The 16,083-nt window shown below is 39.3% G+C and overlaps 1 protein-coding gene across 1 annotated transcript; it reads right to left on the bottom strand.

Moving 5' to 3' along the window:
- Positions 1 to 1,690: 1,690 nt before the first annotated feature.
- Positions 1,691 to 16,078, bottom strand: SLC30A4 (solute carrier family 30 (zinc transporter), member 4; the record flags this gene model as incomplete). The annotated part of the gene is made up of 7 exons (XM_010011839.1): positions 1,691 to 2,319; positions 2,887 to 3,021; positions 5,160 to 5,265; positions 5,558 to 5,771; positions 5,988 to 6,141; positions 10,898 to 11,044; positions 15,997 to 16,078. Coding segments are annotated over 7 exons (993 nt in total), but the record flags the coding sequence as incomplete, so codon positions are not given.
- Positions 16,079 to 16,083: the final 5 nt, after the last annotated feature.

Here is a 16,083-nt window from a genome sequence, read left to right as displayed (position 1 = left end):
TGTATAAGACAACGTGAAGTTTAATAATTGTTTTAATAAAACCCACAATAAAGCAACACACTTTTTTTTTATAATTAAACGTGTAGTAAATTATTAAAAAACTCCAAATACAATACATGTCTACTTCTAATTACATCGACTGTAAACCCCAATTTAATTAAAACCTATTTGAGTATTAGTATGTGCAAAATACCTGTTGTTTGTCTGTGGTATTTTTTTTCCAGTAAGTTTGTAAGGATGGGATGCACATTCTTCATGAACTGTGATATGGCTTAATTAATGATTGTGTTTGTACTGAAGCATTAACTTCCCAAGTATGGGTGCTTCTTGGCCTCTGAGCAGTATGTGCTCCCATGCTGTACTCAAATGTTCCCATTTCTTCCCAGAACAGATATAAACATAATCCAGTGTTACATGCGCTTTGTCCAAATTAATACTGTGCTGTCAGTTTTCACCCATAAAAAGTCATCATGTGACCCCTACCTCAAGTAAGGAGAGACAAGAAGCCAAGGCTGTTACCCCAAATTGCAGGTACAGATCAGCCTGATGAGTATGTGAAACCCTAGCAAGTTTCAAAACATACAATAGCTTAAGTATTCACAGCTAAATATCACAATATCCATTACTTGGCAAAAATTTTCCTTTCTGATCCACACAGAGAACTACTTTTGATGTCAGTGGAAGTTCTGCATAAAGACCAAAGTACAGAATAAGCAAAAAATCTCTGAAGCCAAGTTCCTCCCATCTTCTGAACTTTGCAGGTCGTATTCTTATTGCCCTTAGCTTCTTCACCATAAATGACTTCAGAAGCAGGCGCAAATCTGCGTTTCAAGGTATGTGACAGCATGGTGTCAGTTTGGTTATCCTGTGTACAGAGTACAGGGATTCCACCACGAGGCAAAGAAATTCAGTTTTGTGGATTTTGTGATGTCCGGATGAATAAATAGTCTTCAAATTGCCTCATCCTTCTGCAAATAAGAAAAGGCCTTTCTACCTCTGTTGGTTGTTACGTTATTTTTGTCCAACACCATTAGGTTACTGAGCTTGCTTAGATTTTGCTTTATGAATAAAGCTAAGTAGTGGGGACTGTTTCAGGATACTGCCATAGTGTGCTCAAAGCAAAGTTGAAAAGGTCAGAGATACCTGTGACTGAGGGAATGGTACATATCTAAAATTTCTGCTCCCACTTTCCTCTTGGATGTATTTTGCATGTCTGTTAATTGTGTTTCAGAGTATCTCCATGTCAAGCATAGTTTCTGTCTTTTGACTTTTCTTTCAAAACAATCTTGGAAAAATAATCAATTACAGGACATTTATTAATTATAATAGAAGGCATGCTAATCAACTGGCCTTTTAATGTCAATCGAATGTTGGTTTAGACATTCAAGATCATTAATAACAAATTCATCTTACAAGTCAAAACTTTGTAAAATAAATAACCTGTTTTTACTGTATAAACCCTATTCTAAAATACATTAAAGATAACTGATGACTTAAAACACTTTGGGTCCAGTGTTGGGTCTCTAGTTAAACACCAGAAGTCTGGGCAAGGATCTTTCTGTCTGGATCTCTGAATGCCCAGATTAAAGCTAATTTTCTGGTCTGGGTACAGTAAATGCTGTATTTTGCAGTGTCTCCAAAGAGACAGTTTCCAAAAGAATTCAACTAGCACTGTATGCATTGTAGTCTTAAGATACTGTATGAAAATTACTATTGCAAAAATACTGTATAATGATTTTAGGGATCATGACATATGGAATCCTGGCATGATCAGCATTAGAGACTTGAACTGAAATACTGAATACTTGATGCTCCATTTGGAGTGCAGGTACTTTGTGGTACATAGTTATTCAAGGACAATATGGGACTGTAATTTTTGAGGTATCTGCAGAACCACATTGCAGTTTGTAAACAATAATCTGAAAACAGCTTTGTCTCCAAATCATCATAACTTGAATAAACCAGTACAAGGGAGAGAGTGAAATACATGTTCTGTAGGGCAACCACTGCACTTTCTGCAGCACCAGTTCTCCCTGCTGCATGTTACATGGTACAAATCCACGTATTAATGGTTTCTATTTGATCACTTTCATTTTGCATTTATTGCTCTCAGTCTTTGACTACAAGATAAAGAATAAGGCAGCAGTTCCCAAAACATATGAAATTAGGCACTGGAACTCTGACAACTTGCGCAGGTTTTGCTGATTTCCTGTTTGTAACTCTGAAGCTGGACAGAGCACTTGTACATTCCAAATGTGTTCAGCAGCAGTTGTCGAGCCTTGGACTGAACTTCCTCCCATTTAGATGAACTTCCAGGAACTGGAAAATCAAGACAATAATTAATAGAATTCACTTCTCAAGAAACCTGCACAATTCAGTGCTACCAACAAAATAAAACTGTGTGTGTTACACACCACCACCACCACCCAAAAAAAAAAGCTTTCTTACTAAGAATTAATATTCAGGATAGTCAGGTGTCTAAATCAGCACGTTTTGGCAAAATGTATTTATTTTTCCTGTCAGATTGTTAGAGTTTCACCCTGTCTTTCCCTGGACAAGTAAGGGAATTTCTGAAGAGAAATTTTACACGCACACACACCCCCACCCTCTCCCCAGGAATCTGTATTGGATGTTTCAGTATGAATGTATTTCTTTGCACAGTTTTCATTTTCACTGTCTTTCTGGGCAAATGGGTTTTGTAACTTACTGTACAAAACCATAGTTAGCAAACTCTCCACACCACCACCACCCCTCTACCCACCTCCCCAAATGATAGTTCCTGGTTCAACTTAAATAACAATATGAAGAGAAAGCATTGGATTACTTCTTTTTGTTACATTTCATTTAGAACCATTATGTTCAGAATTATGCTATACAGCAGCTTACCTAGTTGCAAGTGGACTATGGCAGTTGTTTTTCCTGCAGTGAGAGACCAAACATTTAAGTCTTCTATAGAATAAACATCTTCAATTTTCATCAAGTCTTCCTTAATGCGATCCACATTTAAATGCCTTGGAACTCCTGTAATACCAAACATGAGATAGAATTAATTCTGTCTTCTGCAAACTCTCAGTGGCCTTTAAAATGTCATGACAGATCTCAAAAGAGTTTATAATTTGTGCTGGTGAAATGATCAGTAACTTCCAAGTTATCAATAGAGAAGAATATGCAAATTGGCATATTGTCAAATATGGATACTGAAGTTGTACAGTAACTGCAGTGTTGTCTTAAACATAATTTGTCCTGTGCAGAACTTCTGGCAATAGCCAGCATTAGGTCCTTTGGTGCGATGTACTTATGTAGACAATATTACTGCAGCTTCTAACCCCTCGTAACTGCTTAGCCCAGATTCTAAGGTCAGAATCTAAAAAACCACCATGCTAGGGCCTATGTCCTGAAACTTCTCTCTTCAGGTACATGGTATCATTTTCAAATGCTCGTAGTAATCCATCTGCAGTGGTTAACACATACGACTTTCGTCTTACAGTGTGGCATCTTTGCACATCAATGATTGCACCGACCAAGTCCTTCTGGATGTAGTAGTTTCAGCAGGTAGAGCACCTCTATAACTTCCCTACTCCACCCTTTATCTGTATAAAGGGCAGAATCAAAATTTCAAATGATCAACATGGGTCAAAAACTAGTACAAAAGTACTGAATAAACTCTTGTTTCCACATAGTTTTGTTTCTGTTTTATACTGCCTATCTTCCAATTTTATGGAGTTTGATTATATATGCCATGAGGTGTTCAGCCACTTGCTTTTCAGTTTTCTTCAGAATTTCTGAAGTGACTCCTCTCTGAACTTGCTACTTCACTGTTTTTAAATCATGTTAGTTCCAGTACCATCTCTTTTGAAAATTCAGCATCTTCAGACTTCCATGCTGCCTTACAAATATATATTAAAAGCTAGAATCTCGTTGCTTTTATTAATCATTTAAGGTTTTAATTTAGCATTCCTAGTATAACGATGAAACTTCAGTTAAAATTAATAGTGAAAGCTGATACAAGTGCAAGGACCTTGATGTTGTAGCAGTAGTCTCCAATAAATGCAAGTCCCTTCTCTGGAAATCCTGAATATGAGTTGAAAAAATTCCCTAGCATACATACAGCCTACCTACCATCACTTTTAATAACATCATTAATTTGAGGATTTTATGACAGACGGCATAGCTATGCAAACAGCTACAACTGAGAACATCTGGAATTTGATACACCGTTATTTTGTCTTATCTGTTTTCTTCAGCTAAATCTTAGCTAGTTCCTTGGAGCTCACTGAGGTTTCTTAAGCAAATTTCACCATTTAGATGGGTTAGATTGTTGTGCGTTTGGTTTTTTTTTTCCTCCTAAATGACACCAAAAGCACTTGACAGTGAAGATTTTGAGGTTACTGGTTAAGCCTTGTAACATAATAAAAGTAAAGTCAATAATAGCTCATGTGAGACAGCTAGGAATGTTCAACTGAAACTGAGGATTTTTCTCCCATCCCTGACACCTTCACTTTCATAAGGTGAAAGTACTAGATCAAGCAGTAGTAGTTGGCATGTTAGGTGTGATAATGCAAATAATGCTGGCATCTTTCCTTCTAAGTCACCACATGAGATAACATGCTTTAGCTTGTGTTTAGCTTTTTCTTTCCTTTTTTTCCTTACACCACTCTCTTACTTGTAGCTTCTCCTGTGGTAACAGTAGAAGCACACAAGTAATACAAAAGTACCTGTGAAAAGGGGAAGACAAGAAGGACATGAACCACCTGTCCAGCCATTTGTCTTATTCTTGCTTTCTCCTTTTACATGCTTTCATACTCACTTTAACTTTACAAGTAATTAAAGGGAAAGTGTAGAACTGAGCCAGGGCAAATGTTCACTGTGTTTAGCTGACAGCCACTGCAGACACACCAGAAAGTTCCATATGTTTCACTTCACCATCTCCAAATGGTGAACAGCTATGACTTGTGTCATTCTGACAGAGGTCAAAGGCACTTTAAGACTGCTGTGACTTAAATGAGCCATCAAGAACCAACAGACTAAAGAAGCAAGAAGATAAACAGGTTTCTAGACACAATCCACTTTGTTAGAGATGGTGATCAAGAAGTCAAAAAATTGCCAGTGCTTACTGATATTTGACGTGTAAAGTACTGCAGACTGTCCACAGATCTTACCTTCCAGAATAATAACTCCTGTGTCACACAGAATTCGAACTGTTGTCAAAACCACCAGTATGGAGAATACATATGTACATATAGGATCAGCGATCTTGTATTCTGGCTGCAAGGGAAGTTCCGAAGCGTTAAAGCATGTATGAAAATAAGCTCACTTACTTAAAAAAAACATGACTCAGAAAACGCAGTTACTTCTAGCTCCAACCTTCATGAATATTTCTTTTTGTTTGAAGAGTTACAAAATACATAATACAGTTTGCTTATTTTGCATGCATGTATGAAGCTTATAACAGAATATCACAATGTATTTGTTTAATAAATTGCAAAAACAAGTCCCTTTAATCACCAGAATTGAAATTAAAACAATTCCCCCACCTCTAAGGCTAGCCATTCCTTACCTTAAAGCGTATGATGTATGCAGCCACGAGCACACCAATACTTTGTACCAGGTCCCCAAGGGCGTGTACAAACGCTGCTCTCACCGCAAGGCTGCTGTGCCCGTGGCTGCTGCTGTGGGCTGTGTTAGGAGAGTTCGACTGAGGTACGTGAGAGTGAGGGTGGGAATGGGAGTGGGAGTGAAGGTGGCCAGATTGATTCAGCAAAAAACCCATTCTGAAAGTGGAAGAAGAAAAATAGGCTTTAGGGTTGCTTATTTTCCTTTTACACTAAAGAATTGAAAAAGTAATACTCAGTATCATTTCTTGTCTTATGAAAATGAAGAGGTCCAGCAAAATTACATTCCATGAGAAAGATACAGGTCATGAATGAATTAGCAGCTTATTCCAAAATGCATTTACGAGTGTTAATGGAGAGAAAGGGAGATCTTACATTAAGTTAACTGCAACACCAACGGCTGCTGTAATCAGCATGATATCGCCATTTATTTCATAGTCCATATGGATAGTTCTTTGAACGGCTTCATACAAGAGGAATGCCATGAGGATATAGACCAGCAATACACTAATGATGGCAGACAATACTTCTGCAAACAGAAAGGAAACAACATTACAAAAGTGAGTCTAAGCTTCTTGACACTTGTACATACACATTATCTAGTGCAGATTTCAGCTATGAAAGACTGCTTAATGTGTTTCTGTATAGCTGTAATATGCTGTTTTAACATTATCTTATGTTTACCAAATACTCGTATTTCACAAAAGTGTGTTATGACCAACATTTTGGTGTAGGAATTTTGTCTGATCAGCAGGGACTTGCAAAAGGCCACATGTATCTAAGTAAAGAGAAAACTAGAAAGAAACCTCCTAGTATTTCATTGTCCTGCACCTTCCGCTGCCATTTACATCTGTGGGAAGTGGTTACAGCTCTTCACAAGGTTCCTACTGTTCTGATGTGAGGTAAATAGGCCTGAGTATTTTATGGGTCAGGACCTTAGTGCTGTCTGCCTCACTACCCAAATCATGAAATTGGGCTGGTAATAGCATACATAAACCTGAGGACAATTGAGTTCACACTACAGTTTTAAGGTCCTACTAGAAAGAATATAGGTATTTCCAAATGGGTCACTAGATTCCTTTTAATATGAACATACTTCTAACTCATAGCTTCATATTCTGAAAATGATTGCCCTGTTGCAGCTGAAACTTACAAAGAAACAAACAAACAAAAAAGGCAAAATACCTGACAGAGAAAACACTGGCCCAGTTAAGACTGTCTTGGCTATAAGCAAGTTAATACAAGGCTTTACAGAAAGCACAGGGGAAAACCCTAATGCCAGCTCCATTGTATCGCATGTGAATTCATAGGCATGCCTGAGTAATCTGTAATCATTATGCGTAACACTCATTACCGTCACTTGCCAGATGGATCACCAGGATCTCGGCTTTCCTGTGTGAATTCAGAGTTGGAATTAATTTACTTGGAATTTTAATAGTTGTTCTTCCCCCTTGTTCCACACAAGTTGCCCTGATTTATTCTCCAGTAAGGGCAAAATTCTGCTCTTGGCTTTACCATAGTTCTAAGAATACTGATCTGTGAAGTTCCTCACTTCTGCCTCTGCTTTGGATCTGTCAGTGTGTAGTACAACTTTGGTTACTGCTGAAGGTGTCATTTCTAACACAGAACTGTCTTTAACTGTATTTATTGAATATTACAGTAAAAAACATGCTGCTATATAAGCATTTTAATATCGCCCAAATCACTTGATCCATATATGGAATTTTTAACATCGTTATGGGAGAAGAAACTCTCACCCACACGTTCAGCTGTTCAGCAGTGTGTCAGTGCCTGGACCAGTACCAGCACTACCAGGCAGTAACAAGGCTCTGGAAGGCAACTGTCACAATCTTGGATGATTTTAGAGCAACATGAAAATCCTGGAAATATCTGTGCAAGTGGCAGTGTTCTGTACAAAGCAGGCAGATTATTCAGGGCAACAGCCTTAAGAAACCTATTCCTGAACAGGTTTTCCAGAATGCTTTTTAGAAAATTTGTGAAGCATATTAGCATTTACCAGAGAAATTACAGACTGTGGTTTTACAATGGAAAACCATGTTTTCTCAAATGGAAACCAGTGTTTCGCCTGCAGTTTCTTTCACAGGCCCACTGTCATGTCAGCATTGTAGATTTGTGCAGAAATCTTTCGCTTCTTGTGACATGAACTGTCTCAGTGGACTGACTGATTCTGTCATTACTAACATTGTGTTTGCAGCAACGGAAAAATGCCAGGTCCCATATCTATGCTTAAATCTGCTCAATGCCTTACTGAGAAGGAGGCATCTCCACTTGGTGGTGAAACAGAACTATTTTGGCTTCAAGAATATAATACTTTTCAGACATGACTGCAATTTCCATTATTTTGTCTTCATTTTTCTAACCCATTTCTGAATCTGTCAGCTTCCTTTTCACCACTGAAAATGGAGTAAAACTGAAAATGGAGTATACATATTATGTACTCAAAGAGAATTCAAATAAATGAGAACTAGTGTGAATTCCCTTCTGGAATTTGAGTAAACAGCTTAATATGCCTGCAGTGTTAATGGGAACACTTTAATATGCAGTGTTTATGGGAACAAGTTTGAAAATTCATCGTTCTGCAAACAAAAGACATAATGAGCACCAGAAACATTGCTCATTAGAATGTTTTCATACTTACTGTATGTATGGATTGTCTTAAAACTTAATGCAGAGCAGGTCAGCAGTGAGAGAGTTCTTGCACATATTCTCAGCTTCCAACAAATGTTTCACATTTTTTCTCTGACAGATGCTCAATCTGTACCCTATTTTTAACATTCTTTCATATTTTAACATCTCTTTCATGAAATTCAAGCTATTGTTGAGCCTATATTATTTGTTGACAAGCTTCTTGCATATGGAGTATTTGGAAAGATGCGTTATGGCAAGGGTATACCCTCAAAGCAGCTTTCTTCCATTGCCAGCATTCACTGATGTATGGAACTGGGCCCACAGGCCATGGCATTCAGACTGGGTGCCTAGAATCAGGCAAATCTATTTCACAGATGTGACTTTAAAAAGAAACCTGCGTACAGTAATCTTGAACCATCCCATTCTTCTGTACTTGCAGAACCTAGGTCAAGGTTTGGGGGTCTCTTGCAGGGCCTTTACCCACTTCCCTTTCCTCACTGCAGCCACAGAAACTCTTCCCCCCACCTGCGGGCTCTACTCCTTCTCCTTCAGAGAGGGCTGCACTGTTGCTACTCACACAGAATGGCTGAGGTAGAAGGGAACTCCTGGAAACTGTATAGTCCTGCTCAGAGCAGGGTCAGCTACAGCAGGTTGCTCAGGCCAGTGTCCAGTTGGGTTTTGAGTATTTCCAACTGTGAGACTTGACAACCTGTTCTAGTGTTTGACCACCTCCTGTCACTGGGCAGCAGAAAATGGGGAGTAACTGCTTCAGAACTGAGAGGCTGCTCCCAAGGTGGGCAATACAAACTAATGCTATGGGCCACATCTGGCCCGTGGGCCACACTGGCAGGAATCCTCAGGGATTTTTGTTTGCCAAGTGCAGTGGAGCCCTCAAACTAATTTAAAACTCAGTGAAAATTTACAGAACTGAGTAAGATTTTATTGGTTAAGTTTCTTTTATTTTTCTGAAGATCAAGTCCTGTTTTTAAGCTAGGCCATGGCATGTTCAATGCATGTACTGTTTGGCTTTAGAGAATTTACAAAGATATATAAACTACTCATGATTTCTAAATAGGGTTAAAGAGCGCATGAATGCTGGCAAACATCCTTCTGAAGAGTATGAACAACTGCCAGGGGGTACCTGCAAGGTCAGGTTTCAGTATTAGGGCAGCTCCTATTGCCAAATTAAAACTTCTTGAAAGAAAAGTTTGCAATGGGAAATGCTGGCAGTGTTAATGCTTTTTGCTAAAACCCCAAAGATCTCTGCTAGTGTACAGAGTTATGCATTCACGCACTAGTGACTAACTGATGACAAATGACTAGGAGCGATGGAGTTGTTGAATTCTGCTGCTGTTCTAGCAGCCAAAATATGAATTGCAAATGATGACTACACGAGACTTTGAAATTCCTTGAAAAATATACTGTAGAATGTATAGAGCAGAGGCGGCAAACTGTGACACTAGAAATTATCTATTTTATGAAATATAAAGCTTTGAAGCTTTTGATTAAATGTCTGCAAGACCTGTAGCTATATATTATGAACTGTTATATCCAGTTAGCAACCACATGAAAACGCCCTTTATCATCATTACATTTCCAAATGTGAAGTAATGAATCCTGAAAATACCCTTCCAAGGTTTAGCACATAATTCTGTTCATACTTCTCTTTACAGACACCTAAAAGGGGCAGAGGTTAAGTAACTTACTGTATTGCAAACCATGATCTCTGCTTTGTGTGGTTTGGGGAGCACAAGAGAAATACTCATTTATGTGGCTTCTGGCAGAGCAGAGCCCTCTAACAATATGCTCCACAGAACTTTTTAGTTCTGGATTAAGATGTCATTTTTCATACTGAATAGGACCTTCTTCCAGTGTCATAATTCTACTGAAGTCAATGGGAGTTCATAAATCCTGGGCATTGGCAATAATCTGTTGTGAATAACAAATGACTGACATGTACAGCTCCTGCACCAACAAGCTCCTCAGTGTGTCCCAGAAGCAGTAACAGTGGTACAGCAGTGAGTGACCAAAGAATGTGTCCCTCTCTCGCTCAACATCTTCAATTCCAAAGCACAAAGGTGCACAAGTGCCTGACAGAATGCAACAGCCCAGTAACTATGGATGGGCTATGAAACAGAGCTGCATATCCACCCTTGTTCTTGCTGGGGACAACTTCCCTCCTCTGAACCCTTCGTAAAATTTCTAGGCCATGGTTCATTTGTAGGAAGTCATATTTACAATGACATCCTGTGTTCAATTCCCCAACCTTCCTCTCAAAGTTGGTAGATGAAGCAAGCATTCAAAACTTAACTCTGAATCTGCTAAGTCCTAGTTTCACAGAGATGGAGAAGGCTCATCCAGCTTCCCACAACTGAAACTGCCATCAGACTTCACTTCTGACTGAGGTTTATGCTTTAAAAATACATCTTTTTTATTATTTATTCCCTTGTCATAATACAACCTATGTTGTGGATCCACAGTGGCCAGTGAAAGGACATTAGTGTCAGGGTGTTAAACATAAAGCAACTCCTGGGTTTGTTGCTGCTTTCTTTCTAGTTACTTATACTTCTAGAATTAGGTTATCTTTACTGTTGCTTAAAATGCTCTGTTAATAGAAAAAGCTGATACCTACATACCTAAGCGATGAAATCCGAAAGTGAACCTCTTTGTGGGAGATTTTGCAGAGAGCCAGAGAGCAAGCAGGGTCAAAATAATACCACTAAGGTCAGTTAACATATGAAGTGCATCTGTCATAATTGCTAGGCTGTTAGCAACATATCCACCTGAAAAGAAAGTTGAAAAAGTCAGGACGTATGACATTAATGATTGTAGATAATATTCTTTTGGCACAGCTTAGAGTTATGTATTTTCAGAACAGTGCATTAAGTGCATGAGAGCTCTTCTTATAATCACTAAATGGGTTTTTTTTGCCATTGCAATCAAAATGCCATCCTATAATTTAAAGCTGCCATAGTTACAAGTGCAGTGAAGTGTGCTTTCTGTTAAGAGTAACATAGAACGGATTCACTCCTGTCATTCTCACACACTACTTGCATCCTAACATTTGCAAGATCAGGACCAAAACAGTTTCGTTTCTTTTCTCTGTATGTTAGTGTATATGTATTTAATCAGTTGATCCTTTTATTAAACTACATCTGTTAAATATCTTGACATTATGGAACAGGGACAGAAATCCAGTGATTCAGCGGCAAGGAAATTTACCCTGCCCCCTTATTACTATTACATTATCTTGTAACTTTCATTATTCCCTGTCCTGGCAGGGCTAAGTTCTGCCAATACATACCGCAGGCAGTGACTTCCACTTGCACAGCATTTTTCTTTGTTATTTATTACCATAATTTTTGCTTGTAATTATGAGCTGTATTGAGACAAATAACCTCAGATCAAAGGTTAGTATCTTTGTTTCCATTCAACTGCTAATGCTACTGTTGTATAGGCAAGAGATTTAAACAATGCGCCTCTCTTAAGCACCCCTTATCCAAAGGGGAATCAAGGACAGGCTTCCTTGTCTTCCATATGCATGAAGTTAAGCCCATTTTCTCAGAAAAGATCACATCTTTAGTGTCAGCTCAGCTATGATTTAGTTTCTCTTTTTACCTTGAGATTGACATTCAGCCTGTAAATTCTCCTGAGCAAAGCATGCAGCTGGCATGCCATTTGGCAGGCTTGAGGCTCCAACTAACATTTTGAGTAAAGGTATCTTCATCTACAATTAAAACTGTCTTGGTGAGGAGGCTGACCATGAGGATGTGCCAAAGGCATATTCACAACTGGCTGACTGCTTTCAAGACTAGTCATAAAACCTGTGTGTGTATGGCTGTGAATGTTAGTATGCACACACCTGCAGACTGAGCTTCTCTCCCCAGCTAAACACAAGCAGCATGGCTGATACTGTAGTACTTCTTGTACTGTGAGTAACCACCAAATACACACTTCAACTAGTTCCCTTCCTCCATCCCCCCATCTTCAGTTGTTCCTAAGTCAAATTCACCTGAAGCTGAAATTTTCCAAAGGCCATCACAGCTCAAAAGCAGTGAGTTTTTAAGATTTAGCAGTTTAGCAGCTTTTTGAGTTATACCCTCCCGTTCTGAATTAGTTTCTGTTCTCATGTAATTTTAAAATATTACTTAGAAATATGCAACTCAGCCTCTTCTGTAGTCAACACAGGAGAAACAATAATTTGTATCTAAGGCATTCAAATTAGTAGCTTACATGTATGATCATGTAAAGTACGTATGTTAATTCCCATGTATTAATTTTGAGAGTCACTTCAGTCTGAGATGAGTCAGTTCATTTCAGCTAGCCTCGCACTTTGACAGACTTCAGAAATAAAACGATAAAGAAGGAATTCAGATACTGAAGCAATTGTAATGTGACTAAGAAAACATAACTGAAATTTATGAAATTCTGAAATCAAAGGTTCCCTGTTTCCACATGTATTGGTTCATCGCTTGGTTAAAGGTACTGAGTCCTGAGGGTTGTTAAACACAATTGGCAACTTGGAAAAAAAAGACATCTACAACCTGTACAAATAGACAGCTCGATGGCTCAGCATTGTCTTCAGTGACCTGTGAAGGACAGCAGTCCTCCTCATGGACAATCAATTAGAAATCTCTACACATAGCTGAAAAAAACAAAACCCTGCCAGAAAAGGTAACTAGGACTTGCTATATGTTTTTAATTTTGTGATGCAAAATGGTTCCCACAAGGTGTAAGTTGTTACCTGACTTTTACAATGACTGTTGATCAAATTAAACAACACACACTGAGGTGGGCTGGGGTAATGAGCTTGGCTGTGCGCTGGAAAACAATATGCCAGTCACGATTTCACAAGAAAGCTGCTGAAACAAGATTTCCTTCATCTTGACATTGGTAACAGACAGCAGGAAGATTTTAACTGAGTAACTGAATCATCTGATAGGGTCTTCTGCCTTTTTTCAGAAACTAAAAAGAGAGAACTGTCAAAGATCACAGATAGAAGTCAGTTAAAATGTCCTATAGGATTAAACAAAGTTTCCCAAATACCTGTACTTCAAATCAATGAAAAAAGTTCCAAAATTTGAAACGAAGCAGACAGAATGCAATACAGGGCTGGAATGGAACAGTTAAACAGGTAGAGAGGGCCAGGACTGAAGGGCTCTATCTTTAATTACTTGTTCTGCTGCTGATTACTTGCCTTGTGACAAGTCATTCAGGTCAAGATCCACACAAGTACGGAGATACCCAAGTCCTCTATTTCTTCTTTGTGGAAGTTGGACACAAAGTCTTTTATAGGTCTGGCCCTTAGTGCTGTCTGCCTCAGTGCCCAGAACATGAAATTGGGCTGATGATACCTACACCTCATGACACTATCAACACTGTGCAGACAAATCCACCATCCTGAGCTAAGCCAGCAGAAGTCCTGGCTGTACAGGAGAAATGACAGATGATGTGACAGTGATAAGAGAGGATTTTTACTCTCAACACCTATTATTTCTAGAGCTCTCCCTGCACTAGCTATGGAGGGGTCTACAGCAGTGTGAATCAGATCCAAAGTCCCTGACAGATACACCCCAGTGACTTTAGCATCAAGCTGCCAGCAGCTCCAAAATATTATTCAGTAAGAGGTTCTTTGGTTGAACTAAATTCAGTATTTATCAGAACTCTGTTATGAATACAGTCAGATGAAATCACTCTCGTGTTAAAGGATGTCTATGTTTGAGATACAACACTATGTTCCTTATCGCATTTACCTGAGTTTATGCTGAAGCAAAATCTTAGCCAGAGAAAAAAAATAGAGACAGGGCATAAATGGAGAGCACAATTCAGCATATGCCCACAACAGGTTTGATGGAACTGCCTTATCCATGGATGGTAAAACTTATCCATGATAAGCTGATGCACTGTGGCACTGTCGTTAATGACTAACCACACAATGAGATATTGAAGGACGAACCCACTTTTTTCCACTAACCCACATTCCTGGGCCTCCCAGTAAAACTGGTGCAGATATAGTCAGTATTTTGATCTCTCTCTGAAAAACAGACTGGATTTTTGTCTACATATGTGGGACAAACTGTATTATTCATCCTTGAGCAATGATTTTGCTCCCTATCATCTGGTAAGAAGTTTCTGTCTTAACGACACAATTCACAGCTGTCCTACAAGTGATCCATGATCACAAGCTCACTTCACACAAGCAAATGTCAGATCTTCAGTCATTACTGACCAAATCTGCATAGGTGCAGAGGAGGATGTAGGTCCTGGGCCACTATACCTGAGGCATCTCTGTTCTTTACTTCCAGAAAGTTTTTGTGACTCAACTTTTTTTTCCCCCTAATGAATTACGGCAAATAATTCATCTAATTAGCTCTGATTTAGACTTGTATGTGAAAATGAAAGCAATTTAAAAGCAATTAATTGTTATAGTTGTTACAGAGACCTGGCTCAGCATATACATCAACGTCCTGGAACTGTGTAATGCTCCCCATGACTTCAAATCTGTGGATGAGAAAATTACAGCGTTCTCCAGGAGGCTGCACAGCACTAAGCAGACATGTGCACTGAAGGGCATGGACATACCCAAAAGGCAGATTGTAACAGGATGCTGATACTGATAAGTGAATGGAGATTAAAACATAAATACTATCCTTTGTAAAAATTATTAGCTAATGGCAAAGGAGTAACATCTAATAGCTCATCCGTGCATGCAGGGCACCTTCAAATTTATTTCAAGCCTATGCTGCTGTAGCCTATAAAATAAAGCACAGTCGTTCTATACAAGCTGCTGTAGAGCACACAGGTTATCTTTTACCTGCATAGCAAACAACACTGCGACCTTAGCAGGGAGCAATAAAAGCTGAACTTGATCACCAGATTAATTCTTCTGACCAACAACCACCACATACCTATACAGGAACAGATTTCCAGGTAAAAACCCATCATGCTTCTGCCAAGTCCTAACAAACAAAACCCACAAGTAATTTACTCAGACTTCTTGGTATTCTTCCATGTTGTAATGGGAAGTGTTAAAATACCTATTAGTTTAATTGACTCTGGGCACATGATCTATGCCTGGATGGAGCATACACTGGTCCCGGGTGTAGGAGGACACCAGGTAGCTGTCAGGAGGCTGGATTTTCACTGCAACCCCACTGGTAGCTCAGGGTTTGGCTTTTTGATTATAAGAAAGAGAGGGCATTGCTGGTGAGTGAGGGCAACACCGCCCCCACCCCTCATACACACCCCCCAGCATTAGTTTTGATATTATGGTAAATGTCATGTCTGTATTTCCCTCATTTTCTCTTGTTGCAAACACGGCGAGATTTTATAGCAGTAGTTAATACTGAGGATGAAATTGTTAATCTTGTTTTGTTTTTTTAATGTCTGTAATAAAATGCTGCTTCTCCCTTGCTAATAACACCTTACAAACTTCCAAGAGAAACTTGCACGGAGAACTAAAAAGCCATCAGACATGCAAAAAATACCTATTTATGCCGTCTGGGGGGACTGATGATATTCAGATAAGGGAAGTTGCAAATTCCTCTTTCTTTTCTTGCATGGAAAATAGAGGTGGACTTTGTTCCTGCTCACTCTGTGAACTTGCAGCTAATCTCTCTGATCTCTCTACATGACAGACGGTTTCTCTTAGTAACTACCGAAAGCCAGGGCCGTAGAGGCGTGACAGGCTGCGCGGCACCGGCCGGAGAGACGGCCGACAGAGCCCCCGACTCACCTACGAGCTCCCCGGTCATGAAGAGGAGATAGAGGAGGGCAGCGAGCGTCAGCCTCTTCTTCACCGTCCTCTGCCTGGAGCGCTCCC

This window comes from Nestor notabilis, unplaced genomic scaffold (assembly GCF_000696875.1).
Source record: "Nestor notabilis isolate BGI_N333 unplaced genomic scaffold, ASM69687v1 scaffold29393, whole genome shotgun sequence".
Classification (NCBI taxonomy): Eukaryota; Metazoa; Chordata; class Aves; order Psittaciformes; family Psittacidae; genus Nestor; species Nestor notabilis.
This window is presented reverse-complemented; position numbering and strand designations above follow the sequence as displayed.